At 39.0% G+C, this 27,929-nt stretch overlaps 3 protein-coding genes across 8 annotated transcripts in view; 2 read left to right on the top strand and 1 right to left on the bottom strand.

The window, feature by feature from the left end:
• Window positions 1-15: 15 nt before the first annotated feature.
• LOC104415162 (dynein light chain 1, cytoplasmic) lies at window positions 16-3,697 on the bottom strand. Its single transcript, XM_010026416.3, has 3 exons — window positions 3,422-3,697; window positions 3,191-3,296; window positions 16-323 (listed from the first exon to the last, which is right to left on the bottom strand). Exons 1-3 carry the CDS (start codon window positions 3,590-3,592, stop codon window positions 241-243), a joined length of 360 nt encoding a protein of 119 aa, XP_010024718.1. The 5' UTR covers window positions 3,593-3,697; the 3' UTR covers window positions 16-240.
• Window positions 3,698-9,858: 6,161 nt separating this feature from the next.
• LOC104415161 (glyoxysomal fatty acid beta-oxidation multifunctional protein MFP-a) overlaps window positions 9,859-27,929 on the top strand; it is a 44,581-nt gene continuing 26,510 nt past the window's right edge. Inside the window, exons 1-18 of one of the 2 annotated variants that reach the window (XM_010026415.3) lie at window positions 9,860-10,096; window positions 11,204-11,275; window positions 11,362-11,427; window positions 11,508-11,564; window positions 11,645-11,712; window positions 11,819-11,900; window positions 12,414-12,469; window positions 12,577-12,879; window positions 12,956-13,042; window positions 13,664-13,838; window positions 13,940-14,061; window positions 14,144-14,307; window positions 14,415-14,669; window positions 14,774-14,895; window positions 15,009-15,130; window positions 15,227-15,375; window positions 15,459-15,597; window positions 15,914-16,203. In XM_010026415.3, coding sequence (XP_010024717.2) covers window positions 9,994-10,096; window positions 11,204-11,275; window positions 11,362-11,427; window positions 11,508-11,564; window positions 11,645-11,712; window positions 11,819-11,900; window positions 12,414-12,469; window positions 12,577-12,879; window positions 12,956-13,042; window positions 13,664-13,838; window positions 13,940-14,061; window positions 14,144-14,307; window positions 14,415-14,669; window positions 14,774-14,895; window positions 15,009-15,130; window positions 15,227-15,375; window positions 15,459-15,597; window positions 15,914-15,949 — 2,178 coding nt within the window. In that variant the 5' untranslated portion in view covers window positions 9,860-9,993 and the 3' untranslated portion in view covers window positions 15,950-16,203. Of the gene's footprint in view, window positions 10,097-11,203; window positions 11,276-11,361; window positions 11,428-11,507; window positions 11,565-11,644; window positions 11,713-11,818; window positions 11,901-12,413; window positions 12,470-12,576; window positions 12,880-12,955; window positions 13,043-13,663; window positions 13,839-13,939; window positions 14,062-14,143; window positions 14,308-14,414; window positions 14,670-14,773; window positions 14,896-15,008; window positions 15,131-15,226; window positions 15,376-15,458; window positions 15,598-15,913; window positions 16,204-27,929 lie in introns of those variants that run through there. The other variant, XM_039300940.1, reaches the window with a different exon arrangement.
• On the top strand, window positions 19,526-21,952 carry LOC120287704 (reticulon-like protein B18). 5 transcript variants are annotated; one of them, XM_039300943.1, is made up of 9 exons: window positions 19,526-19,673; window positions 19,809-20,082; window positions 20,193-20,643; window positions 20,758-20,832; window positions 20,909-21,050; window positions 21,161-21,230; window positions 21,324-21,389; window positions 21,467-21,589; window positions 21,722-21,952. In XM_039300943.1, the coding sequence occupies exons 3-9, from the start codon at window positions 20,438-20,440 to the stop codon at window positions 21,865-21,867; spliced, it is 828 nt and encodes a 275-aa protein (XP_039156877.1). In that variant the 5' UTR covers window positions 19,526-19,673; window positions 19,809-20,082; window positions 20,193-20,437; the 3' UTR covers window positions 21,868-21,952. The 5 variants fall into 5 exon arrangements, with proteins under 5 accessions (XP_039156877.1, XP_039156879.1, XP_039156880.1 ...); XM_039300945.1 differs by lacking the exon at window positions 19,526-19,673 and having other exon boundaries at window positions 19,688-20,082; window positions 20,193-20,351; window positions 20,456-20,643; XM_039300946.1 differs by lacking the exon at window positions 19,526-19,673 and having other exon boundaries at window positions 19,688-20,082; window positions 20,193-20,397; window positions 20,486-20,643.

Below are 27,929 nucleotides of genomic sequence, written 5' to 3'. Positions count from 1 at the left end.
GCGCGGGGAGAGAGAGAGAGAGAGGACACTGTGATTACCTCCTTCATTAAAATGTTAAGACTTCGGAGGACATTAAGATGCCAGGCGAAGAGCAAAATAATAATATACAGCTTCTTGCACCAGAAGGTCCTTTCTTTTTTTCTGGTCCAATGCAGCGTAATACACACGGATGCAAATTATAGCACCATAATTGCGTCGGATCATCATCGTCTGGTCAACATCTACCTCAGAAGGATAAAATCATCCAGATTTGAACAGCAAAATCGCCTTCTGATCCAAATAAAAGTAAACAAAGTGGTTTGTTTCGTGGGTCACATAGGAACCTACATCAAAACATAAAACTGGTTGATTGAATTCAGTGAAGCATAAGAAATTGCATCTAGTAGAAGACAAGATAATTACCACAATCGTCTCGGGTAAAAGAAATCATCACTCATATGACCAAAAGTCACATATGGTGTAGATTGCCATAGATTAATAGATGTATTGATTGATAGATAACCAACTCATTTACGCAACTGAGTGTGGTCAGTTTAACATCACCCCTCACACACCAACATGATGATGGTCTTAATTAACTGATTCAAGGTAGAACTTTAGGCAAATCAACCTAAGACTTGTATAATGCCCAGACAAAAGTCTATATTGCCTATCAATATCCTACCTACCTACCTACCTACCTAATGGCAATGATTCCACCTAAGTAAAAGCGGAGTGAATAAATTTCACCTGTGTTTCTGGATGATCGGCTATGCATACGTGGCAATCGATTTGAGAATTCAAAAGCATAATCTATCACAACCATCATAATCCAGTTTACAATAAGTATATGCACTGTAAACAGAAATGGTCAACATGACAATTATTTGCTACATATAATGTTGTTCAAGTCATTCCATCAGAGATAACAGATGCACTTTTTCTCTCATGTTCAATAGTACAGAGTACATGCACCTCCAAATACCTTGGACCATGACCTGTCTCGTCACAAATCGAGCAAAAGTAATGGCTCACCATTTGTAGTCAAAAGGTGAGCACTTATAGACATTTATGATAAAAAGTTTATCAAAAAATAAAAAAATAAACATGTTGAAGAAGACAAGATTTGATATGTAGTTTGTACATGGAGGCTGCCAACCCATACATAGTCCATAAGATCAAGAAGTCTAAAAGAGAATATATGCCCATCACAAAGGTTCCTGACCCCCAAATTCCAAATGAGTAGCACCTTACTACTGGCAAGAATACTTGTCATCCCAGTATTTAACACTTCTTCTAAGTTAGTTCAATGACAATAGCTAGAAAATGATAACTTTGTTACTTGCCCTATTGTGTCACTTGCTAGTCAAGTTGGCTTGCAATTGGCGCTTTCATATGAAACATTCAAATTGATGCCAAAAATGTAAATCTCAAGAACTTTCTTGAGCAGCCAACTTAACATTGTTAGTATCCAGACAGAAGGAATATGACATTCGATGTACTTTTATCCTCTCAGACCAGAACGGCCACAAAGGGTCTAAAAGGCGAAAGGCATGAACTGCTGGTACTCTAAAAAAAACTTAGTACTCGTGCTGCAAAGAAAGACCATATGGGCCATGCAGCAACAGAACCAGCAAGATCCTTCCACTAGTTGAAAGTTCTAAAAGTAACAATATCAGTGAGCATTCCAATAACACCTATTTCAGATGTCAATCGTACAAGGATGACTATGATTAGTGATGGATACATAACCCAAAATGAAAAACAAAAATTACACGTATGGAGATATAGGAAATGTGAAGGATTCAAATTCTGTACTCCACATGTTCCAACAGACATTTAATATGGGTCAACAATTTCTTCAAATTAGACAATGCCAAGACTGGAGACCTTACCTTCATTCACTATAGCAGCATGGTTTTCAAAAATTCAAGCCAATGATATCAGCTTTTGATAGACATTTGAAACAATGCGTGAAAGCAAGGTACATAAATGCCAAAGTGTTTGGGTTTCCCACCACTAACAATTTATCAGCCTACCATAAAATTTTCAAGAAACAAAGGCAAATAATCAGCCCTCAAGTTCAAGAATGACTGCACCTTAGCCATGCTGCCAACAGCTCCTTGACAGACCAAGGTGCTTGTGATCCAATCGATACAATGCAAAGGACAAACAAGTCAACCATGGATTCGATTCAAACTAAGCCCCCGCCTCGTATATTTAAGACAAGGCGATTGAGAGTTTGATAAAGTCAAACAAGCTCCTAGACCAATTTTATCGAAGAATTAACCATGCAGAATTCAACTGGAGAGAATTACATAGTCATTTCCTAACCTCACTGAATCCCTTCTTCACAACACACTCTAAATACTTCTCACTCAGTGTCCTTTCCTTTTTCTAACAGAACTATGACATGTAATCCGTTCTAAGTAGATCACAGACTCTCAAGCTACCATTGATCTCCGAACCATCACCTACTGCTTAGTGGAATCCCGCTAGTACACAGAAAGGCAAGAATTTGTGCAGGCAATTTTACATTGAATCATCATTAGTCCGCTATCAGCAACAAAGTAAAAGCTTTTTCCCCATGATTGATGAAGTATTGACGCACACAGATCAAAACAATTAAGTCAGTTAATTTAACCAAATTAAGAAATGTATCATTTGTTTACTGATGCTCCCAGTCATGGATGTCTCTTTCTTCCACTGAGAGTGAACCTTATATAAATCTTTTGACATCTATTCAATTTTTATTTCAAACTACCAGATATCAAAAGAACATCATTCACTATTATGACCATCAACACCACCGTCGCTGATCATTAGAGAGCTTATATCAACAACCTGAGATCTGGGTTCTGTTTCGAAATACAAGGCGATTTATCCACCGGCAAAATAGAATGTCCCATCACTCCACTGTCACCAAAGAGGAATCGTTTCCACATATTCAAGACGTGGAGAAGGAGAAGAATAACCACACACCCACAAGAAACAAATTGCTTCCCAGTAAGTTAATCAGCAGCAGCGACCGCGAGAGGAAAGTCCGAGTCCCCCAAACTACGCGATGCGACGGTAGAGACCGCGCAAGAGACCAGATCTACCCCTACTCAGCGAATACCCCAGGACCATGCCTAACCCGCATCAAGAACTTGCTAGAATCACTCAAAAACATCGCAAAGAAAGAAACCCAGGAGCAGCACAGGGGATTTACCGAAGTTGCGACCGACGATGCAGTGCCAAGTGGGGCCGTGCTTCTTGTCGAACTCCTTCTTGATATGCTCCGCGACGTCCTTCTCCACACCGTGCTTCTCGAACGCCTATCAAAAGCACACCAATCAGCTTCAGAATCGCAGAACATAGGCACCCCGTGCCCAAATAACAGACACCCATTCAAGTGATCCGCCAAACGGACACGACGAATTAGAGAGAGAGGGGGGAATACGGCGATGGCGATGTCGACGGCCTCCTTCTGCATGTCGTCCTTCATGTCGGCGCTCTTGACGACGATCTTGCGGCCGGCGGCGGCGGAGGCCGAGGAGGGCTTCCGGTCGTCGAGGCCAGGGTTCGCCGCCGGGGGCTCCGGCGACCGCTTCTTCGGCTCGACGGCGCTCATCCTCCCGGAGCTGCTCCGCGGGAGGGGAGGGGACTTCTCGGGGTCGCGAATGAGCTCGACTGGTACTGCAAATGCCACAGAGAAAGAGAGAGAGAGAGATCCTTAATTTTCTGCGGCTTCTCTCCTTCGCTGGTTCAATTTCAATTTCCAATTTCACGGGTCGGAGACGGTCGCCGTAAAAAAACGATTTTGACTTGGGACGATTTTAAGCTTATGGAGGAGACAGCTTTTTCTACACTTTCAAATCCGTGTTGCGGGAGAGTCGTGTGTACTCCCCTCTCCGTGCTTTCGCTTTTCGCTTTTAGCCGTGTGGGTTCATCACGTCTCATGTTGACGATATGTATTATACGATTTTATTTTAAATTAATATCACGAAAAATCTTAAATCATAACATACATGACAAATTTATTTCAAATTAATTCTTTATCTTAAAATACCCCAAATTGAAATTTATCTCAAATCGGTATATTTTGATAAATTTACCCTTAGTTTCTGTTAAATTTTACTATCAAATTACCGAGTTGAATACCCTAAGTTGGATAACACGTAACAGTTAACTGATGCACCAGTTTGAGATTTTACTCTCCGTTTATCATAGTTGTATCAATTTTATGTATTCGTCGCAAATGTATCAATTTAGAGTTTTTGACGATCAAAATATTAATTTATGTTAAATTTATTGTATACTAATTTGGAATTTTTAGTGATATTAATCATATTGCTTTTTTTCGAAAGTGATGATCTAATGCACCCAAACAAAATATTCGAGAAGTATATAAATTAGTTAAACACATCAATTTTAATATAACTATCTTGAAAGATTTACGGCGTATTGAGAATGTAATCTACTCACGAGTATTTTATGAGCTCGATCACTCGATTTATAACACCTAGAAGAGTATAAATGCATCCACTTAGGAATTACGGATCACCAAATGTATGGCACCTAAGTTCCCAAATAAAGAGTTGTACTAAGTTCCCCAAATAAAGAGTTGTACGAAATGACAAAGATATCTTATCTAGAGTTTGCGGTAAGGCCGTTGCTCGCCACCACCAATAAGGCTTGCTCACCCCTCGAGTAATCATTGGTCAATGTCAATGTTGACTTTATGGATCCGTTTGATAATGTGGCAAATAGTTTCCGATTCTATTCTTTTATTTCGTATAACAAAAAAAGAACATAAATTTATTTAGTAACTTTTTTTGTCCTCAAGAATAAATTTGTTCACGAGAATATATTCGAAATAGAATCAAGAAAAAAAGTTACTTTGGCTGCGTTTGTTTTGATTTTTTTTTTTGTTTCTAAACAATTTTTTTGTTTTTTTTTTCAAGCTTGGAAACAAAAAGAAATGAAATGCGTTTGTTTGCGTTTTTGTTCCAAAATTATTTTTTTTTCCCGTAAACACGCGTCAAATGTAAACAAGAAATAAAAAAAAAAAAAAAAGTTGTTTCTTATTTCTAGAACAAAATTTATGAACACTTTCCATTTTCTTCTCTCTTTTTCTTCTTCTTTTCTTCTTCTTTTTCTTCTTTTTCTTTGGCCGACCACCTCACCAAAGCATCGCCGGCCCCCGAGGCCGAGGCCAAGCAAGCTCATCGAGTCACCTCGAGTCGCCTAGCGGTGGCCCGGCGACGCCGAGCCTCGCCGGCCGCTAGGCGAGCTCGGCCTCGTCGGATCGGGTGAGCCTCGTGGCGAGGCCTCGTTGTCGACCGGGTCGTCGGCCATGGCCGAGGCCGACGACCAAAAGAAGAAAAAAAAAAAAAGGAAAAATAAATAAGAAAGAAAATATTAAAAATATTAAAAAATAAAAGAAATAAAAAAATTTATATAAATTTATCAAACGTGTTTCGTTCATTTTTTATTCCCTAACAAGTTTACCAAACACGTTTTTTTTTGTTCAAAATTATTCCCTAGAACAGAAACACTTTTTCTATTTCGTTTCCTAGAACAATTTTTAAAATAAATATTACCAAACGCGCCCTTTGTTTGTTTTTTTTTTTTTTTTTTTTTTTATACCCATGGAACCCCGTACAGCTGGCAGGCGGCGGTAAACCCCGGAGAAACGCTAGCGGAGGACCCACCACACCGACGTCGCGCTTAAGATCTCATGCGTCCCGCGGATTTGAACCCCTCCATCCCTGGTTAGATGTCATGGGGCTCTTATCCAGTTAGGCCACCGCAGGTGGTGGTACCAAACGCGCCATTTGTTATTCCTAGGAACAACTCAAAAATCAAGTCAAATCATGTTATTTTTTTTCTTTTCTTTTCTTCTTTTGCTTTTCTTTTCTCTACTTCTTCCTTTAATAGGTTGCAAAATATAATAAAAAATTATTAAAAAAATTAAAGAAATTTTGAAAAATGTAATAAAATTATAGCATAAAATTTTATTAAAATATAATAAAATTAGATAATAAATATATATTAAAAATATAATAATTTTATATAATATATATAAATAAAATAATTTAAAATATAATGAAATTATTAAAATTTTAAAAATATAATAAAATTAAACAATAAAATTATATTTAAAAATATAATAAAATTACATAATAAAATAATATTAAAAAATATGATAAAATTATATAAATAATAAGAATATATATAATAAAAATTTAAAAATAAATTAAAATTATATAATAAATAAATTAAAATCATATATATAATAAAATTATTTAAAAATTTAAAAAAAAATTAAGTCGTAAAAAATTTAAGAATCGTACCAAACGTATTTTTATTCAAAAATAGAAATTTTAGGTAGTTATTAAATGCTTTCAAATGCTCATAAACTTGTCTAGGGGACATAATAAAATTTTTATTATTGAGCAAAAATTGTTCTTAAGAACAGAATAGTCGCCAAACACACTCTATAAGCAATAATCACCGCATCTCTTTTGCTAATGATGAAAATGATTTTCATTCATACTTTCAATCTTGTGAATGATACATGTGATTACTTTTAGAGAAATACTTTCAACTTGTTAATTTTTTCACGAAATAAATGCATGATAGATATATTGCCAGGCGAGGTTAAAAAGTGGCATGATTTTTGCAAATGGAGGGGAAAAATGGGTTTATCCAAATTCTTGGAAATTAACCAAGAAGAAATTCTCTTGCTACCGGCTCTTTCTCCTCGATCGGGGGGAATATCATTACTTAAACCAAGTTCTATACTATATAACCTTGCGAGCTAAAGCAGCATATTCTATCACAGAAAGGGCTTAAATGATCGAAGTGATTTGCCATCATCAAGCAACGGTCACTGTTACTGTTAATTTTATAATATTTTCGCTAATTATGAAAATATTTTTTTATTCATTCATTTAGTTCTTTCTATAAGCGATACAATTGATTACTTTTGAAAAAATATTTTTCAAATTGTTGATTTTTTTCTTTTTATGGAACAAATGCACCATAAATCTTTTATTGTGCGTGGTAGGGGTGTGCAAAACGGACCGTCCAAATTAGGAATGGCATTGACCAAACCGGATTGGTCGGTTTGGTTCGGTTCTTGGGATTGTCAATTTGGTTCCTAGTTCCTAAAAGTAGAATTGATGTCCAGGAAGTCCAGTTCCCAATTCCAAAGGGGAATCGGACTAGATCGAATCAACTATAAAATATATATTTTTTAATTTCTTAAAAAAAAAAAAAAAAAGTGTTTCTCTTCCCTCCTCATTTCTCTCTCATTTCAAGTCGTTCATGTTCTTTCCTCAAAGGGAGTTAGTATGCTTCATTTCAAATAAAATTATGTTGTCGATTCTATTCACAATGGACGTTGATATGTTGGCTAACTTTGATGCGTGGCAACATTTGGGAAAGGATGATCAATATGAAGCTCAAGAACAATGGCCTGTGGTACTGCGCTGTGCATGCGTGGTTCCCACTATGGACTTTGCGTAGGTTTGCCTCTTGTTTCTGTTGTTGATTGTAATACTAATATAAGCTCAAGCGTTTATTATTATTATTTTTTAATTTCTTCATAACATAAGATATTAAATAGTGAAAGAAAAAAAAGTGACCGATTCCAATGGATCAAAATAGGAACTAGACTGGACCTAGACCGGACCGGTGGACCGGTTCTTGGTTCTAAGACTAATCGGTCATGTCCACAGTTCCTGATTCCACCTTAAAATCAGACTGGATTAGGAGTTGATCACCCCTCTGATCTTTGCATATGGGAGGGGAGGGAAAACTGGGTTTGTCTAAATTCTTGGGCCTTGCAAGGCCCATCGCAAATTGGGTTAGGCCCATAGCGAACTGGTATTGCTCTATAATCTAGTCATCACCTGATTGTGCTTAGAGTTTGATGTGTTAAGGCTTTTTCAGCCTTTTGTTTTCCTTTGCTGCCTTTTTTTTGGGTCGAAGTTCCTAATTTTTTTTTTTTGGCAATTGACTTATTTTATTAGTAAATGGGCATGGAGGACGATCAGCATTACTGATCCCTTCCTCACCCAAATATTCAAATTGACTCATCTCGAGACCCAAAGTTATAAAATTGGCGAGCCCAACGAGGCTCACTAAAATTTTAATAGTCATGAAATCTCTTTGCATAAGGTAAACTGTTAGAAATTTACTCATAGCATGAATTGAAATTGTGATTTTATGAAGAATAGATGAACGATTAATTAATAGGTCTAAGAACCTTGATGGTAACTAACTTAATTGTAATACAAGGTTAATAGTGGAGAACAACAATAACACCAGTTGTGTTCAATAATAACAATCAAATCTAGTCTTAGCTTGCAATTGTCATGGAACCTGTTCAATGAGTATTGTCATAACAATGTAGGCATGCCGGCTTTCCCCTTGCAACCGGCCTAATTCCACGATGATGAGACATAACAACTTGACAAAAATTTTGTAGTGGATGAGTGCCCAAGTGCAATGTGTAGTAGCGATGACAATTAGTTGGAATAAAAACACATGTGCCGCATAAGTCGATCAATTCAATATGACGAGTTCCACACCACAAAACGAAGAGCACGCACTCATCAAGTAATGCCTAGAAAACCTGTGAGGACTTAGTTTCATAAGAAGAAGAACACCGCACATCCTTTCGCTAGGTCTTTGTCTTCATCCACCGAAGAGTCTGAGATGTTATCGAACTCGAAGTACATTTGATAGAGTCATGTAAACAACACTAATATTCTGAAATAATGAAGGAGGTGAGCCATCACTTTTTTTGATCTCTTCATCATGGCTCTCTGACTTACACACCTACCAGGCGTTTTTTTTTTTTTTTTTTTGGTCGGCACTCTTCTCGAGAGCTCATCTTTTGTACCCCATCTCCCCGGTAGCAAACGTATCTCATCTTTTGTAAAACGGATCTCGAAAGATAACAGGTCCCATTTGTTCATTCAAAATTAAAAAAAAAGAGAGACTATTTTATGGCATAATTAGCTTTTGTAGAAGTCAACTACACAAGAACGTGTTAACAAAGATAGTTATCATTTAAATAATGATGATGCAGTCATTTATGTTCATTTATGTTAATCATTTCTAAAACGGCGCTACTAAAAGTGTATTGTTTTTCCAAATTACTTGAAATGCACTCGTATCGCAACTTGATTTGATTGAATAAGTATTTTCCAATAATTCTTTCTTTAAAAATTACCAGGCCGTCACCGTGGCCAAGTGCTAGCCTGCTAGGATGGGGGTATGGGCTTTATAAACTCAAGAAAGGGCCCCTTCTGCGCCTCGTAGTGCGTGAACATTGGAAATGTCAAATCTCTTATCTTCCTATCAGAAAAAGCATTATCCATCTGATCTGAATACAATCATATATTTTTTTATTTATTAAAATATTAAATATTAAATTACATATTCACCTAACAATTTAAATTTTCAAAAGAATTAACAGTGAACATGGTATCCAAATTAAAATCAAGGAGAGTTTTCATGAATTCAAATTATATTTAAAATGGAATTTTTCGTGTTATGAAAAAAGATCAATTTCCCAAATCCAAGGTTCATTAGACGTTGCAAGGATATTCGTCTTCTTTGATGCGTTTTTATCTCACCTGTGTCGCGATGATCCTGAGGAGGGCACGGCGGAATGGAGACCGTGCGGTGGGGAACCGACAAAAGCCAACGAACGAAGACTTTGTCAACGAAGGATAAAGATCTTATCTTTAAAGGAAAACGGGAATTGGTTTTAATTTAAATTGTACTTTCTCATGCTGAAATCAGATCCGGTGCAGCTGCTTGCAAAAAGCGTCGCTTTTCCCCAGGACGACACGACACCTCCATAAATACTGGGCACCACACCGATCCCGACCAGGAAAGATCTGACGTTTTCTTTTACTCTCCAACTGTTTCCTTGAATTCTTGCATCGAAAGACCTCTCGCGGGGGAGAAGAAAAGGAAGAGAAAGGCCGTCTTTTTGGGGGAAGGGAGAAAATGGGAAGCAGCCCGAAGGGAAGAACGACCCTCGATGTGGGAGCTGATGGGGTGGCTGTCATCACCATCATCAACCCTCCTGTCAACTCTCTCTCTCTCGATGGTAGCCTCACTCTCGTTTCTTGATCGCTTCTTGGGTTTTTCTTGCGAATGTTTGATTTAGCTGCTGGTCTTGCTTGAGCCCTCTTTTGGGGATCCCTCTTTTTTTTTTTGGGTTGTTTCCTTTGACCCCGGATGGCATGATATGGTGTGGAGTGGGGATTCTGCAGCTGGGTTCTTTTCCTTTTTGAATTATGATCTGATGTTCGTTGCTGATATCACCATCAGCTTGATTGTTCGTGTTCTCTTTTATCCCCCCTCATTATTAGAGGCTTCTGTGGGTTTGATGAGTGAATTTGCTAGTGGCTTATTGCTTTCAGGAATTTGGTAGAATTTGAAAATTGTTCTTTTGAGTGTGTGCTCTGCTTCGCATAAACAGATATAGCAGATCACAGTGACCCATCTATGCCTTGAATATTTCATCTTCATGTTTAGATCAAAGTGTTGCCAGCCTGACGGTTACAGTTGTAGTGAGTGGATACCGGCAGGATTATGTGATAAGATGTCAACAAAAAATTTAGTGATTAAACTATTAGGCTTTGAGGATTGAAGCTTGGATGCCAGCATGGTTTAAATAGCAGATTTTGCAATAAGTGGCACTTTGGAGTCTGGATTCTCCCGTTTGTTCTTGCTTGTGTTATTGGAATAGGAGACACGTACCGAGAAAATTCTGCTGTGATCTCTGATTACTACTTGAAATGGGGTTGATTACTGACAGGAGGTTGTACCTTGGTCTGCAAGAGTGCTAGACTTTTTGTTTTCCGGAGTGGCTCTGGTTGATGACTATAATCTGACTGATCGTATTGCTTACGCATGGAAAGCCTTACTTTCTCTTTTGGTATTTTCCTCTCTGGTGCTTGCTTGTTGAGTGCTAAGCTCATGGAGGTGGATTCTTGGGTTCTATTGAACACAATAATGCTAGCCAAACTGGGTCACTTACTGACCTTGGACTTTTAGCCATCACGCTTTCAAATATGTGCAGATATAATGACTCCAATGTTATTGAAGTAACCTTGAACTTATAGCTTTTGACACATATTTCTGTAACTTCTTATGTTATATTCTGTTACCATCTGTAAGATTATAGCTTGAATCTCTTTATCCTCTCCAGTTTTGAACAGCTTAAAGCAGAGTTATGATGAGGCCTTGCGAAGAAATGATGTTAAAGCAATTGTCGTTACTGGTAAATGTTCAAGGAGGAATTTTTCTGCCTAATAACTAATCAATGGGTAAAATGGAGACGGACCTAATAATTTTGTGCTCGACCAGGTGCAAATGGCAAGTTCTCTGGTGGCTTTGACATTACAGCCTTTGGTGGAATTCAAACTGGCAAGGGTATATATATGATCTGATGCTCTTTAAATATGGTAAAAATTGTTGTCGATTTCAAATTCACGTGGGTTCTGTGTTGCTAGAGGAGCAACCAAAGCCTGGTTTCATAGCAGTCGAAATACTCACCAAGACTGTTGAAGGTATGCAGAAGATACTTCTCAAGATATTTGAGTTGAGCTGAGCTGTTTTTGGTATTTTGATTGGTCATGTTTCTTGTCAGCTGCTAGAAAGCCTTCAGTTGCTGCCATTGATGGCCTGGCCTTGGGTGGAGGTTTAGAAGTTGCTATGGTATGTATTCCCTTTCTTTGGGCACCTTTCATTTTCATGTAAAGAGCTTTCTTGTGTTATGTTCTGTCATTACCAATTATTTTTTCCCTCCATTTTGCTTTGTTAGGCATGCCATGCAAGAATTTGCACTTCTGTTGCACAATTAGGCCTTCCTGAACTGCAGCTTGGGGTTCTTCCTGGATTTGGAGGTATTTGATTGCTCAAGCAGAAGTGCTATTGCCTATGTGACTTTTCTCCTAATCTATTCAGTAAGCTTTACTGTTGGAAGTTTACGTATGCATCTTGATTCTAGATCGTATAGCAGTAGCATTGAAATTGCAAAAAAAAAAGGGGTTTCTCAAGAAAAGATGCTGGCATACATTGGAGGTCAGAAACCCCTGTGAGGTGTTGACATAGAAGCAGCATGGAAATTGTATATAAACTTTCAAATGCATAGTGGATGTAAGCGTTGAATGGTGTTCTCTGGCTGGTTTTTATTTTCCATCATATATGCGCATGACAACGTATCTTTGATTGTTAAGCGATGGACGGAAAAGGATAACCAATACTTTAAGGTAAAAATGTTCCTGCTTATACCTTCATCTCTCGATGGCCTGAGTTCAATCAGAAGTTTCTATTTTAGTGCAAGGACATCATGGCATCACCTATGTGTTCTTTGTAATTCTGTAGCTTCCTTTTCTTATGCATGTACACTGGTTCAGGAACACAGCGGCTTCCGCGTCTTGTTGGTCTATCCAAATCTCTTCAAATGATGCTGGTAGATCACCTACTTTAATCTTCAACTTATATTTTACCACATTTTGTGGGCCTGTAAAGTTTACTTGCATACTCATTCATCCTGACCTATTATCTGCTCTTTTGCAGACCTCAAAGCCAGTAAAAGGGGAGGAAGCATTGGGCTTGGGTCTCGTGGATGCTGTTGTTTCACCAAATGAGTTGGTTGCCACCGCGCGGCGGTGGGCACTGGATATCTTGGAAGGTAGAAGACCATGGGTTGCCAGTCTTTACAAGACCGACAAGTTAGAGCCTCTTGGAGAGGCCAGAGAGATTTTTAAGTTTGCAAGAGCTCAAACAAAAAAACAAGCTCCTAATCTTACTCATCCGTTGGTTTGCATCGACGTTGTTGAAGAGGGTGTAGTCTCTGGTCCGCTTGCTGGACTTTGGAAGGTCACACCTTTGTCATTTTGTTCTATGTTTATATTAGAGGATATGGATCTGTAAAACTGTGTATTCGGTGCTGCAGGAAGCTGAAGCTTTTCAAGAACTTCTACATGCTGACACATGCAAGAGCTTGGTTCATATTTTTTTTGCTCAACGTGGAACTTCAAAGGTTTGAGTGGAGTCTATCTTCTTCCACATGATGTTGTTTGTTGTGAAATTATGGAGATTTAAATTGCAAGTCTTATGCCTGTAGAGTATGAAGCACCTGTTGTTCGTCTTTTATGGAAGTATTTGTAAGAGCAGGTTTAAAGCTGGTAAGGTAGAAAATAATCACCTAAAAAAAGAGATTTTCTTATTATGAGTATTCAGGAATGGGAAACTGCTTTCTGATCCATTTCAAAAGCATTTTGTGTCTTCAACCTCTTAACAATTATATGCAAGTTTCTTTATACTGAATTACTTTTTTCACCTTAGTCTTTAATCCCACTTAAACAAAGGGAAGGTGAACCAAGTCATCCATGAAGTCATACTGAGGTGTAACCTGTGTAAATCCACTGACACAACCTTAAATATGGTCATTTTGAATGTAACAATGGGAATCCTGTCTGTCCAATTGCTTGGAGATAGTGAGTATTTGTATTTATTTTCAGTCCCTTTTGCAATGTAGGAGCCTCAAGTGCATATCTCAGTCGACTGATTTTCTTTTAACTTTTTTTTTTTCCTGATAATTCTCCATTTCCTATCTTTTGTCATGTAATCTGGCAACACTTCTTGTCCGAATTATGAACAGGTTCCAGGCATTACTGACAGAGGCTTGATGCCTAGGCAAGTGAGGAATGTTGCTGTTGTTGGTGGAGGATTGATGGGCTCAGGAATAGCGACAGCATTGGTACTCAGCAATTATTCCGTGATACTTAAAGAAGTGAATGATAAATTTTTGCAGGCTGGCATAGGCAGAGTGAAAGGTCAGAGCTGTCGTCACTTTGTGTTTGCAGGCTTGATACGTTTTCCAGATTGCTTTAATTGTGTTTTGGAAAATGTTTAAGCTGAAAGTACTTGGCATCAGCTAATCTGCAGAGCCGTGTGAAGAAAGGCAACATGACGCAAGAGAAGTTTGAAAAAACAATGTCTCTTCTTAAGGGTGTGCTAGACTATGAGAGCTTCACAGATGTGGACATGGTTATCGAGGTAGTATTAGTATGGGGCTGTAGACATATTTAAATGTGGAAAGGGTTAAGTATTTACTGTTACATGGTTGTGCTTTAAACAGGCTGTGATAGAGAATGTTTCGCTAAAGCAACAAATTTTTGCGGATCTTGAGCGAAGTTGCCCACCTCATTGCATTCTTGCGACTAATACTTCCACAATTGACTTGAACCTCGTTGGTGAGAAGACCAGGTCGCAGGACAGGATTATTGGTGCTCATTTCTTTAGGTAACATGATATGCACAGTTGTATTCATTGTTTTTTAGGTCATTGTCAATTTCTTCTTCTGCTCACCTCTGCTTTGGCTCAGTTGCTGACTAATATTTCCATTGCAGTCCTGCCCATATCATGCCCTTACTAGAAATTGTACGTACTCAGCATACATCTCCCCAGGCTATCGTTGACCTTTTAGATGTTGGGAAGAAGATAAAGAAGACCCCAGTCGTGGTTGGGAATTGCACGGGCTTTGCTGTAAACAGGATGTTCTTCCCTTATACAATGGCAGCTATGCTGCTTGTCGAGCACGGGGCTGATCTCTATCAGATTGACAAAGTAATTACCAAATTTGGGATGCCAATGGGTCCATTCAGGTGGTTAACACATTTGGGTGTATCTTAAGCTGTTATTTTGAAAAAGAAACTCCCTATCATTCTGGCGAATGGTCTCATTTGTCTCACATTTTGGTTGTCTGCAGATTGGCTGACCTTGTCGGGTTTGGCGTGGCTATTGCAACTGGCACACAATTCGTCCAGAATTTTCCTGAACGGACTTATAAGTCGATGCTCACTCCACTTCTACAGGAAGATAAGAGACTAGGTAAACAGAGTTAAAGCTTCAGGAGCTCAGGGACCTGTGATGCGCTGGCTGGCATCTTTTTCATCCTTTGATGTTTGACAACTTTGTTAATTTCTTATGGCACTCTGTGGCAGGTGAAGCAACCCGTAAAGGCTTCTACTTATATGATGATAGGCGAAAAGCTAGCCCTGATCCTGAGTTGAAAAAGTATGTTGAGAAAGCTAGGAGTATATCTGGTGTCTCTATTGACCCTAAGGTCTCTCTCTCTCTCTCTCTCTCCCTCACATGTTATGATAGACATCCTTAAATATAAGTTAGTGAAGAAGTTTTACATAAGTGAATGTGGAAACAGCTTGTGAAGTTGCCGGAGAAGGACATTGTGGAAATGACATTCTTACCTGTGGTGAATGAGGCATGCCGGGTTCTTGATGAAGGCATCGCTGTTAAGGCAGCCGACCTTGACATAGCTTCCGTAATGGGCATGGGTTTCCCACCTTACAGGTATGCATATTGGATTTATTTGTACATACCTTTATTTGTTTTACCAAAACTTCTGAGTATCTGTTGAATATTGTTTCTGACAGGGGAGGCATAATGTTCTGGGCTGATTCTCTTGGATCCAAGTACATATATTCGAGATTGGAAGAATGGTCGAAGCTGTATGGAGGCTTCTTCAAGCCTTGCGCTTACTTGGCCAACAGGGCAGCCAGGGGAATTCCCCTGGTGAGAAATCTTATACTCTATATAACAGGGTTATGTACACATATTTTACTAATTTGAAGAGTTGCAAATTTGTAGCATATCAAATGTCATGCTTGGCATCTGAGATCCGCTAGTTTCTTGACTTGATGTGCTTCTTCTGGTTTACAATTTGAGCATCAATTTCCAATGGAGAGCTTGAATCCATGAATCAGTTTAATTAGGCATATATTTAGTGCCCATCCTGATATTAGTCATGCCAAAATGAGAGCATAACAATTTTGCTTACCTGTGACTAGTAATCTTCTGTTCTAACACGGGCTCTACTGTACTGCTGCAGGGTGCTCCATCTGGGCAAGCAAAATCTCGGATGTGAGATTTGAACTCGCTTGTTTGCATCAGGAGAAGCTTTTCTCTTTCAGGTCTGTTGTTTCAATATGCGATTCTCAGGAATTCTTAATAATGTAATTGTGGGGAAAGTTTGGGATAGTGAGGAAGTATCAGAGCTTTTAGTCCTATGAAGGCACTGGTGTCTAATAATTATGCATAGCTTCATCTCGAATACGTTGTGTTCTTGACTGTTCCATCCATCCAAATTTCGAGATTGACCTTCTAGTTGGGTTTGTTGCATTTTGCTTTTGCTTATTTATGTTAGCCATAGAACTCGTTACAATAATTACAGCCGCTGAGGCGCGATGAATAGGAGCGGGGTCGAGTTGTTCTCAGTTTTGCGGTGGAATGATACTCTTGAGTCTAGGATTGTTGTTCTAAATTTTGCGATGGAATGATCCACATAGATTCTCAAGATGAGCCACAGCCACCACGAACAGTTGGCTTCTTGAAACTAGAAGTGGATTTATGAGTTCGAGCGTGGTGTGAGATTGGTCTATCATGTTTTGATGTGAGTTCGGCTCTAGTCGATATGGTAAATACGAACTTTAACAAGTCAGAGAACAAGAAACGAATTCTCTGCCCAGTCCCGTCAAATTTACTTTCATGCTTAGTTCGAAAAAAGTGAAGTTAGTATGCGAAAGAAGTGAAATTAGTATGGCTGAATTGTCCGTCTACGCATCACCATTCTCGGTTAAGTTTGTGTGGTGAATGTCTGGTGTTTGGAACAATACAAAAGGATCAGACCAGACCACGCGATGGATGACATTCTCTCTTCTGACAAAACTTGTGGAGATCTGGGGTTATGCGGTTCTCATTCCGTAGTTCAGGTCGCGAGTCACTTCCTAGCAAGACGGTATGCGGAATGGTTCCGTCCGGTGCCGATCCATGGTCTCGGCGGGTAATGGGTGCTGCAAACTTCAAGTCGTTCTTGATCATAATTTGGCAGTTGCGATCTTGGAACGTCATCTTGCTCATCTTTAAGGCAGTACACATATAGGATGCGCTCGGCCGAAGTCATTGTCACAAGATAGATATAGCTCACAACGCACGGCATAGCCAATAGTCATACCAGACGGTCTTGGCGCATAGCCAATGTCACCCGACAGATAACCCCGTCTTACGAGCCTCTTCCTTTGATACAGGCTTAAATTGATGACCTCAGGTCGACCCATATACGATGAAACATGGTCATTTAACTGTCGAAGGCGTGATTGTTATAATGACGCACGTTGGAGCATCGGTGTCCATGCAATTTTCGTCACGTCCACTTTCAAATTGATGGCCGATGGGGTCGCGTCGAGACGACTGGAAGCTTTATGGACCCAAAAAGGCGAAAAAGGGTAAAGGGAAAGAGGAAGATAAGGACAATGAGGAGCTTCGCTCAATCAATACCTTCTTCGCTCAAGGGAGGATCGTCACTTTGAGATTATGTCGTATTATGTGTCTTTGTTTGGAGAATGTGGGACTCGTTTTTTCCGTTTTGAGTATGGGACAAGGGCATGAGAGTTACTTCCCCCTAGAATTTCACAACTACTCTTTTCTGGTTATTCATTATGATCTCGCAATTCAATATCACATGCGAGAAAAAAATTATCGGAAAAATCAATGAGGAATGATAAGGTCATTTTGTGTCTACATCGTTTCCTTTGAATATTGGTATATTCTCCATGGAAAGAGCTAACCGTCAAGAAATTCATTATGAATTCGGAAAAATATAGAGTTTGCAAACACTCAATAGCTCAAGTATTTCCGGCCCTAGATAACACTACAGAGATTCTCAATTGTGTTTACTCACAATCTTTCACAGTATTTTCACCGATTCACTTTGAGAAATTAAACAATCCAATGGAAACTTATGTCTAAAAATGAGTAGAGCCCTCTTTACTTTGGTCGAGCCATGTTAATATCTAATTTCTTCAGTGTCCATTGTTGATTTCTTTGGTAATTTCGTTCTCTCGCGTTTGATAATGAATTGCAAGGAATGTTCACTTTTGTGCCCACAACAATTGGTATCAAAACTTTTATTGCGTCGGCCGAACACAACAATTGTTACCACCACCAAGATTAGAGTTTCTAGAATTCATGTGAGGCTTTTTCTTATTTGATAATTTTGTGGAATATTGTGTTTGCAATTATATCTAGAGTGAGAGTTAAGATTGAGAAGTTCAACAGGGAGAACAATTTTAGTTGTGGAGCAATAAGATGTATGCCATATCAATAACCCAAAGTTAGCAAAGATTTTGGATGGTAAAAATTAAATTACTTGAAATGATTAATGAGGCTGATGAGATTGAGTTAATGGAAAAGACATGATGAATATCTTATTGAATCTGTTGGATGAAGTGTTGATGCAAGTGGTATTAGAGTTAACGGTTGGCCCAATACCAATGTATATTGGTTTTTGGTTGATATTAGAAAGAAAATCTCAGATATGACAGCTTAATCAACGAGGTAAATGGTGGCCCTCAGCTTTTCTCCAAGCTATGCTCAGACAATGTAATTGAGGTGGATTCTGAAGGGTAAATGTTGTCCTCACCAACATCTACCAAACTTGTTCGGGACAAGATGGTCATTCCCGAGTTGAGAAAATATTGGTATGCAAGGATACCTAAATTAAAAAGGAGAGGCCCTAACGCAAGTGGCTCAAACGTGGGGAGAGATTTATTAAGAGACACTTGTAAGGGTCTTAGGTAAAAGAGGTCCTCCAATCAAGGATGTGGTTTAATGTGAAGCAGCCAATATATTTTAGTTCGTCCATAATTCATTAATCTAAGTTTTCGAACAAAGATGAGTTCAAATGGATATATTCATAGGTTCGGACAACAATTTCTTTAGATGATGTATGGGATTTCTACCGCATTGACTCAACACAACACACTATTCATCCGACTTTGCCATAAGTTTATAACATATTTTCCATTTAAAGGAAATAACATAGCTATAAAGTCTAAGAAATATCTACATCGAAGGAGTTAATTTGGGAGAAAAAATGACTTGGAGAAGGATCCATTGATTTCGGGAAGCACGTATGGATCTAAAGGCCGCCAGCCCTATGAAGAAAGATGCTAAAACTAGCTCAATTAGTTTACAAAGCTTTGGCTACACAATTTTTTACACAAAGTAATATATCATTTTTTCAAGTGAGAGAATCCATTCAAGCAATCAACACTAATATGTTTGTAACTAGGGGTGAGCAGCGGTTCGGGGTCGACCCTGACCACCCCTGACCGGCCCAACCCCGCCGGTCCCGGGTCCGGTTTCCAGGGGCCTGGCCCCCTTTGGCCCTCGAAATTTCGGGACCAACACCGCGCGGCCCCTGGCCCTAAGAGTTTGAGTTGGCCCAACCCTGGACCAACCCCGTTTATTATTTATATTATATTATTTATATTTATTTATATTTTTTTTTTGGTAAGGAATAATTCTTTTATATATTAAAACGGTCAAACCTAAGTAAAATTAGGTTAAAGTTGACTCCTCAGCTCACTGTCTTGGACAAACGGCATCCAAAAGGCGTGATTTACGCCGTCAAGGTCTTCAGTCTTCACGGCGTCCTCCAGAGTCCAAACTCCAAAGAATGTTCTCCAGAGTCCACAATCCAGAGTGTTCTTCACCGTGAAGACCATGGAGTCTTCACAGTGACGGACTCGCAACGTCCAAAACGGTGGAAAGTCTACGCCGTAAATCTCCTCGCGGCTTCCTTCCCCAAGGTATGTTCTCTTCCATTTTGTCTTCTTTGTTCTTCAAATTTGCCAAAATCAAAAGTAACAGCATCCTTGCTCGCCTCTGGTTGCCCGTGCCGCTCGCGCCGCTCACCGCTCGCGCCGCTCGCCGCTTGCTACAAGCCCTTTGCTGTCGTTGCTGGCCTCACTCAACCCTCGCCACTCGCCACTCACCGCTAGCCTTGCTTAACGCTCGCCGCTCACCGCTAGCCTCGCTCAACTCTTGCCGCTCGCCAGTTGACGCTCGCCCCACTCGATGCTCGCACTTGCCGCTCGCGCTCGCCACTCGCGTCGGTCGCCTCGCTTATCGCCGAGGAAATCAGAAGGAAAAAGAAGAAGCCCTAATTAGAAACCCTAACGCTCAGCTCGCCCTTGCTTTCCGAACACAACTTGGCTAGTGAGTTCTACTTTGTGCTTCATTTGAGATCTTCAACCTCATGTATGCTCTTGATTTGTGTTGATTTGTTTTTTCCATGTTTGCTTCGTGTACGTGACCGGTTTGGCTAGGTATTAGTCGCCACTCGCCACTCACCGCTAGCCTTGCTTAACGCTCGCCGCTCGCCGCTAGCCTCGCTCAACTCTTGCCGCTCGCCAGTTAACGCTCGCCCCACTCGATGCTCGCACTTGCCGCTCACCACTCGCGCCGGTCGCCTTGCTTATCGCCGAGTAAATCAGAAGGAAAAAGAAGAATCCCTAATTAGAAACCCTAATGGTATTTATAGTTTAGTTGCACAATGCCGCATTGTTGATGGATGTTCCTAATCTTGCAGAGTTGGATGTTCGATTTGCTTTTTGTGAAGGAACTGATTTTACTGAGGGACAATAAGAATCTGGACCGAATCGGACAGGGGATTACTGATTTGATATTGTGGAGAGATGTCGCGAAATCGACACTCTGGTTTGGTGTAGGGTCTCTCTGCTTCTTGTCTTCTTGCTTTGCTCAAGGAATCAGCTTCAGGTGTGATGAAGTCATTTTTTGTTTGTTTGGCTTATGTCTACATGGGTTTTTGATTGCAAGAGCACCTGGTGAAGGGTGATATCTGATTATCTTCGTGATGGCTTATGTTATAAGCATTTTCTCTGCAATTTGCCAACTGGGGCTTCTCTTGTTGGGGTTATCTTTCTTCTCCAATTCCATCTGTCAAAGGTATAGTCTCACTCTAGTGTTTGCTCTGTTTCTCCATTTGGATAAATTTGTGAGCTAAGGTGCAGCGCTGATGCAGGAATAATATTGAGAAGAGGCGTGACATCCAGTTAAAAGAAGATGACATCTTGAGAGTGGCTAGATTGATACTTCCTGCTGCTAATCTCGCAATTTCAAAGAGGCGAGAGCTTTTCTCGGGAGAGCCATCCATGACCCTAAAAGTATGTCGTGGTGGTGGGCTAGTATTCAATATTCATGTTCAATCCTTATGTGCAGATTGCTTAGGTCGTTCATCCTTGATCGACTTTTTTTTTTTTTTTTTCCTGATCAGGTAGCTCCGTTTCTCCTTCTTGGAGCTGAATATGGCCATCTCATCACGCTTCGGAGGCTATGCGCAATTGGTTAGTGAGAGCAAGCTCATAATTGTACTGCACCAAAGTGAGAACCTGTTTTGCAATGAATATTAATGCCTTATTCTTTTTTACTTTGAGCAGGGTTCTTTGTCAGCTTCACCGCCCCGAAACTATACTTGCGCTATTCAGCTCGGATAAGCCAAAAAGGTACATACGTTTGCTGATAACGTATATAAATTTTACCTGCTTATGCTTATAGACTAAGCGTACCTCGGTTTGTATAGTTGAGTGCTCCAAATGGTGGGTTCTTGAAGCGTGGGTTGCTTGCTCCCACAAGAAAATCGTGGCCGCATCAGCAATCATGGCCTTCTGGAACCTGACGACTATAAAAACTCGCTTGCTCACAGGTGAACTTAAAAGACGAGTCTCTGAAATTTAAGACACGGTGTAGACTTTTGTGAAGTAGTTGTTGACGACTAAACTTGTTCAGAGCATCAGTGTCTACTTAACTTGACAGTTTGGTATTGGTCTCTTGACAGCGTTCATATCTGTCGTGGTTCTGCGTTACCATCGACAACATTCGGGAGCAAATCTTGAAGTAGCTGCAGAAGCTGAAAAGGAAGATTTAGCACAGGAGCAGCCGGACAAGGCTATAGTTGTCGCAGAAAAGATGTCCTGTGACTAGTGCCGAGGCTTTATCAGCGACATCCGAGACACTGTTGTACTGTCCGAGGAGCGTTGTAGATCTTGCAATGCGAAAAATGGGTTCTCCTCCGGTGAATAATCTGTCTGTAAAACTAATACCTTTTCTGTATAATGTATATTCTATTCAAATCACTATGGCTCTTGCAATTTTGGAATGCGGGCATTTAGATAGACCGTAGAGTTAGGCCTGTTTTTTCCTTCTGTCCTAGTGGCTTATCTACTGTTGGAGAAGAACCTGGGAAGCTTTGTGTTTGATCTAGTTATGTATATGCATGATGAAAAAAATTCATTAGATCTAGTTATGTATATACAAGACGAAAAAAAATTATTGAGATACTTTTTTTTGTCTTATATGCTACATTGTCGATTTCATACACTGATTGAGATACTTTTGTATGTTTACTTTTTTTGGAGTACGAAAAAAAAAAAAAGATGAAAAAATTATAGATCGGTCCTGGTTGACCTGAACCGGACCGAACCCATTGGGTTGGTCCGGTCCTTGGTCCCAGCGCTTAATAGGTCTTGGTCCTTGGTCCTAAAATTGAGGACCGACACCAGACGGGTTGGTCCCTAGGGTTAGGGGTGGCCTGACCAACCCGGACCATGCTCACCACCTATTTGTAACAACCCTTTATAATTTAATCCATGATATTTTCTAATATCTCTAATTTTATTAAAAGACTTTCATATTAACAAAGAGAGTTGTTCTTAACAAAAGTTTTTTCCTATGCTCCCCAACTTAGGTATATCCCGTTATCTATACCGAGCAAGAATGTTGTCTCCAAACAAATTCGATCCTTCATATAAGTAGTAACATGATTTTAGCTGATATATCTTATTCGATTCATGAAATTAACAACCTATTTGAGGCATATTTATTCAAATTGAATTCCTCCTAACAAACGAAAAATGAAAATAATAATCAAGTTATTAACTTATTACAACAATCATCTAACTTGACGGGAGAGGAATCTTTTTTGCAGCAAACTTTTCCTTCTGAAGACCTGCAAATTCAATTCAGAATATTAGCAGCAGAAAAAATATTTATTATGAAGAAGCAAATAATAAATGAAGGAGATTTCTGTTTATGGGGCCTGTTAGATTTCAAAAGACTAGTAGATCTTCTGAACGCTATGGAAAAGGTAGGCCTGACCCCAAAATTTAGGGGCGTCATCGGCTTGTCTCGTTAGCCAAATTTTTTCTTCTTTTTATTTTTTAAAGGCTGAAAGGACATGACCTTTCACGTGCTTATGGACTAAAGTATGTATATTTTAAGATTGACCTTAGAGCTTACATAGCGAAGAATTGTGGAGGAGCGAGATTTGTAATTTTAGGTGTCTCTTTCATAATCGAACTTCCATTTTATTTCACTAGCAAGGTAATCTTTTTGTAAATTATCATGATTAGTTTAACGAAGATAAAGTTTGACATAATTTGAGTTAGCTTGTGTATCAATCTGATTAACAAAATTCTTTGGTCTTATATTAAAAAATTTCGTAATTCGGTTTTTTGTTTATCCATTACAATTTTGTTTTGTTAGAGGGTAGTCATAACCTTTATAGATAGCCATAACATTTATATAGATTAAGGAGTAATTTGACATTCTAATCTTATAGTTATGCAAAAATAATGAACAATTTCAAAATTTCCTTACAAATTGAGTTATTTTGTTTTGTTTATGGTATGATGTGAGGGGTTTTCTTTATTTAAAAAATGGTTAATATCCTGAAAAACTCCAAACTGGTATGCTTGTAACAAATTTACCAAAAACTATTTTTTTGACCATAAAAAACCCCAAACTGGTATACTTGTGACAAATTTACCCCGATTGACCATAAAAAAAACCATAGACTGGTATATTTATGACAAATTTATCCAAAACTAATTTATTTGACTGCAAAAATCTCAAACTAATAAATTTGTGACAAATATACTCTCAACTATATTGAATTAATACCACAAAAAAATCACAAAAATTGTAAATTGTAACAAACGGAGCGTAAAATCCCAAATTGGTATATGAATCAACTGTCACGTGTCATTTAACTTAATAATTTGATAAATTTAACAAAAATTAACAGAGGGTAAATTTGTCACAAGTGTACCAGCTTTTGGGTAAATTTATCAAAAGTATACTAGTTTGGGGTTGTTAGTGGTAAAAAAATAGTTTGGGATAAATTTATCACAATTGTACCAGTTTGGGGTTTTTCAAGGTATTAACCCTTTAAAAAAAAAGCAATGAAAATCAGAGAAATAATACATTAAATGTCTTGGCTTATTTTCAGTTAATGATCAACATTAAATAGCTATATGGGTCTAAGTAACCGAAGTCTAATATTTCAATAATTAGATATAACATTATAAAAATTATTCTCACACACATACGGCCAATTTGCATTTTATTGAGTGTTTTTTATTTTATTTTTAATTTGGAATTTTATGGTATTATGAAATATAAAGTCAATAAAGATAAACGTTTCCAATTGATTATGGCATTAGAAGACAAATTTTAACATCAATGCGTAAAAGTCTCTATATGATAAAAATTTTCCAACTGATTCTGGATTTAGGCTCTCCAGAATTTTCCAACTGATTCTGGATTGGGGTATCCAGAATGATTTTCTAATCAATTTTTCGCAACTTTAAAAAAAAAAAAAAAAATTCTTCGCAACTTTAATATTCACTCGTTTTGGAGACTTCCTCTTCCAAAGGTGGTCTCCGCCGTATTCCAAACTGAAAAAAAAAAATCGAATTTTTTAATAATTTTATATTTTCTTCTCTTCTTTCTTTTTCTTTTTATTTTTTGTTCTCCTCCCGAAACAATCGTTACTAAACGCGCCCCAACCACCGGCCTCGGCAAGCGCCAATAATTAGCCATTGGAGAGGACCAGCGCAGCAAGATCCTATATTTTGGGGATTACTATCCCTTTTTCCCCCTAAAGATATTCTTTATTAGTAATTTCAATATTATTCTGTTATGCGTGAAGTTATATTTCTCTTTTATCTCCTAGAAACTAAATCCAGCGGTAGCGCCGCCGTGGTCACGCCGCCGCCGGGTTACAAGCCGTACCGCCACCTGAAGACCCTGACCGGCCACACCGGCGGCGTCTCCTGCGTCAAGTTCTCCAACGAAGGCACCCTCCTGGCGTCCGCCTCCCTCGACAAAACCCTAATCATCTGGTCCTCCACCGCCACCCTCTCCTCTTTCCATGGCAGATCCTTCGCGTTCCACTCTTTCCACGGCAGATCCTTCGCCCTCGGCGGCGTCGGCCGTCGGTAGCCCCCGTCGTCAAGCTGGGGCGGTCAGACGCTCCCACCCGCCTCAGTGTGATGCCGGCCTTTCCGAATGGGAGGTGTTCTGCTACATTATGGCTGCCGTGGCGGCCAGTGGGGTAGTCTTGGTGGTCCTCCCATTAGTCGCTGCCTTCCTGATCGGGCCTTCATACCCCACCCTGAAGGTTACGGGGCTGATGGTGTCCAACGCCACTTGGGAAGCCACACTGCTGGCAGAGAGACTGGGTATCCGCGGGACCTACCTGTTTAAGCAAGTAGAGTGCTTCTTGTATTACAGTTGGGACGCGGTGCGGCCCTTTGCAGTGGGGTCGGTGGAGCCATTCGTATTGCGGACACCCGGCAGCATTGTGATAGAGGCGACCAGGAGGACATGGTCAGAGAGGTCCGAGGAGGAGGCGGAGGCGGAGGCAGAGGCGTCGGTGATCAGGAAGATGAATCTAGAGCAGAGGTCTCGAGGGATGGTGGTGGTCGGGTTGGGCCTGCGGATGCTGGGGACGACGGAGTTTGGCCCGTGGTTTAAGGGGGACTACGTGCTTGTTGAAGCACGCTGTAACCACCTGAGTATTGCGTTTGCGAACTCATCGTCGACGGAGGGAAGCTTAATAACCAGCATTAATGTCGGCGGTAATCCGTCCGATAATCTTCCATTGTGCTCGTTTCAGTGAATCCATGACTATTAAGGTATTTGGCCATAATCGTTTTTTTCTTTACTAGTGATCCATGATTTTAGTGATGATTTAAATGACCTGAAGTTGAGGTTTCTTGTCCTTATTAAATTTCTTTTTATCCATTTGAATGTGAATTTTTTCGATTTTACTTGCAGTGCGATAGTCTCCTCTAGAACCTGCCTTGTTAAATTAGTGAAAATTTAAATTATCTAATTACACCTCTTTGTCGACATTTCCAAAAAAATTGTAAATATACCGCCAATAAATAACAAGCTCGACGTATTGTAAATGCATGAAGTCATATGAGTAAAGAGATGGCGTTTGGTTATTCCCAAATGAGATCCAAATACAAAAACATTTTCAGTCACATATGACCAAACAAAAGAAAAATAACTATTTTTTTGAAAAATGATTTCTCATAAGGTAATTTCCTTTTTCATGATGTTTTCCCCCCATTTTTCATTGAAAATTTCATAATAAAGGAAAATATTTTTCATGGAAATTATTTTCATGAAAAGTAATTAATTTTCATTTGTGTGATAATTTATGAACAATTATATTCTTCTTAATAGAAAGGAAAGTTTTTTTTTTTTTAATATAAGCTTGATTTTTTCAATCCTTGAAAAATATTTACCATTAATAAATCAGTTTTCCGTTATTCAAATATCGAGAATGAGAAAAAAAAAACTTTCCAGATAACAATTTTATTTTAAACAAACGGACCTTAAAAGAAAAAAAGTTATTGTAGTTAACCTTGCGTGCAATGCAAGTCTGATTACCATTTCTCTTAATTAGTATCCGGCAATAAATGTCACTTCTTCACTATTAATTACTCTTTTAAAAGCAAGAGTGATTAGTTTAGAGAAACTCTAGCCATCGTCCACCTAAAATAGCAGACACACTGCAGACAAAAGGGGATTATCTATCTCTCTTTGCACGACACCTCCTTTTGACTCGTCAAGTTAGGGTGTGCATGATAAAATTTCTACTTATTTATTTTTTTGTTTCTCCTGCTCCTAAATGCATTTGTAAACAGAAACCGTTTGGTAATACAATTTGTTTTTCTATTTCTGGAATATATTTCTATTTCAGAAATAAATTTGAAAAAAAAATCAGAAACTAAAATTTTTAATTTTTTAATTTCTGAAATTTTGTCATGCATACTCTTATTGTCCTCACCATTGCCATGTGCCACCGAGAACCATCAAGAGTATTGTCAAGTCTAGTTACTATTGTCTGCTTTTTACACACCCTATTCCAGCCGCGCAGGCACTATCGCCTTTGTTTTTGACCAAAAAAACAAATGTGCACTATTGCCGTGAACACCGCAACCCCAAATCCACCGTGCGCCGGCCGCCCTCTCCATTCTATCCCATTAGACTTTACAATATCTTATGGCTATTTAAAGATAGATTTTGTTCTCTAATTGCTTTAATGAGATTTAGACATTATTAGGGCATTTTTGATTACCTCAATTTAATTACTGATTTCATCTATAAAGCCCGCCCGGTAAGCACCTCCATCTCGTCTTTTAAGTATCATTCCACACAAAATTTGTGGGCACTAGGATGAACAAGTTGCACCGAGAAATTAAGCACAATTGTAAGATCCAATCCAAATTCGCTTAATGATCACTTATATCACGATTAATCGTAGCTGACTTCTAAATATCTATTCACATTATCTCAGTTCTTGCCTTATAAATAATTTCTTTTTTATATGAGCGATTATTGCATTTTTTTAATTGGGGTAAAAAAAATTCCATTTGGTTTTATTTTTGGAACAATTTTTTTTTTTCCATTTGGTTGGAACGAGCAGTTTTTAGGGTCTTTTAGGGCTGTCTTATCGGTGCGTTCCCTCTGCGCACGAGGGAGTACCAAAAAAAATTGTACCTTCCCGTTCTTCTTATCCCCGAGCTTTGACGCCTGCTTTTTCTCTTTCTTCGCGTTGATGGGATAGGACTAATAAGAAAGATACAATGAAGAGAGAGGATGGAAAGTTTTGCGTTCTTTAAATGCATTTGCACTTTCAAATGTGTCCTTAGGAGGGCCACAAATCAGATCTCTAATGCATTTCCCAA

The sequence above is a fragment of the Eucalyptus grandis genome, chromosome 8 (assembly GCF_016545825.1).
Source record: "Eucalyptus grandis isolate ANBG69807.140 chromosome 8, ASM1654582v1, whole genome shotgun sequence".
Lineage (NCBI taxonomy): Eukaryota > Viridiplantae > Streptophyta > Magnoliopsida > Myrtales > Myrtaceae > Eucalyptus > Eucalyptus grandis.
The sequence above is the reverse complement of the archived record's forward strand: the minus strand, read 5'-3'. Positions and strand labels throughout refer to the sequence as shown.

Coding starts and splice junctions, on each gene's coding strand:
- LOC104415162 (XM_010026416.3), bottom strand. CDS start 3,592: ATGAGCGCCGTCGAGCCGAAGAAGCGGTCGCCGGAGCCCCCGGCGGCG. Junction 3,297..3,421: donor CCGTCGACATCGCCATCGCC/GTATTCCCCCCT, acceptor TGCTTTTGATAG/GCGTTCGAGAAGCACGGTGT. Junction 324..3,190: donor CATCGTCGGTCGCAACTTCG/GTAAATCCCCTG, acceptor GTTTTGATGTAG/GTTCCTATGTGACCCACGAA.
- LOC120287704 (XM_039300943.1), top strand. CDS start 20,438: ATGTTCCTAATCTTGCAGAGTTGGATGTTCGATTTGCTTTTTGTGAAG. Junction 21,051..21,160: donor AGCCATCCATGACCCTAAAA/GTATGTCGTGGT, acceptor TTTCCTGATCAG/GTAGCTCCGTTTCTCCTTCT. Junction 21,590..21,721: donor AAAAACTCGCTTGCTCACAG/GTGAACTTAAAA, acceptor GTCTCTTGACAG/CGTTCATATCTGTCGTGGTT.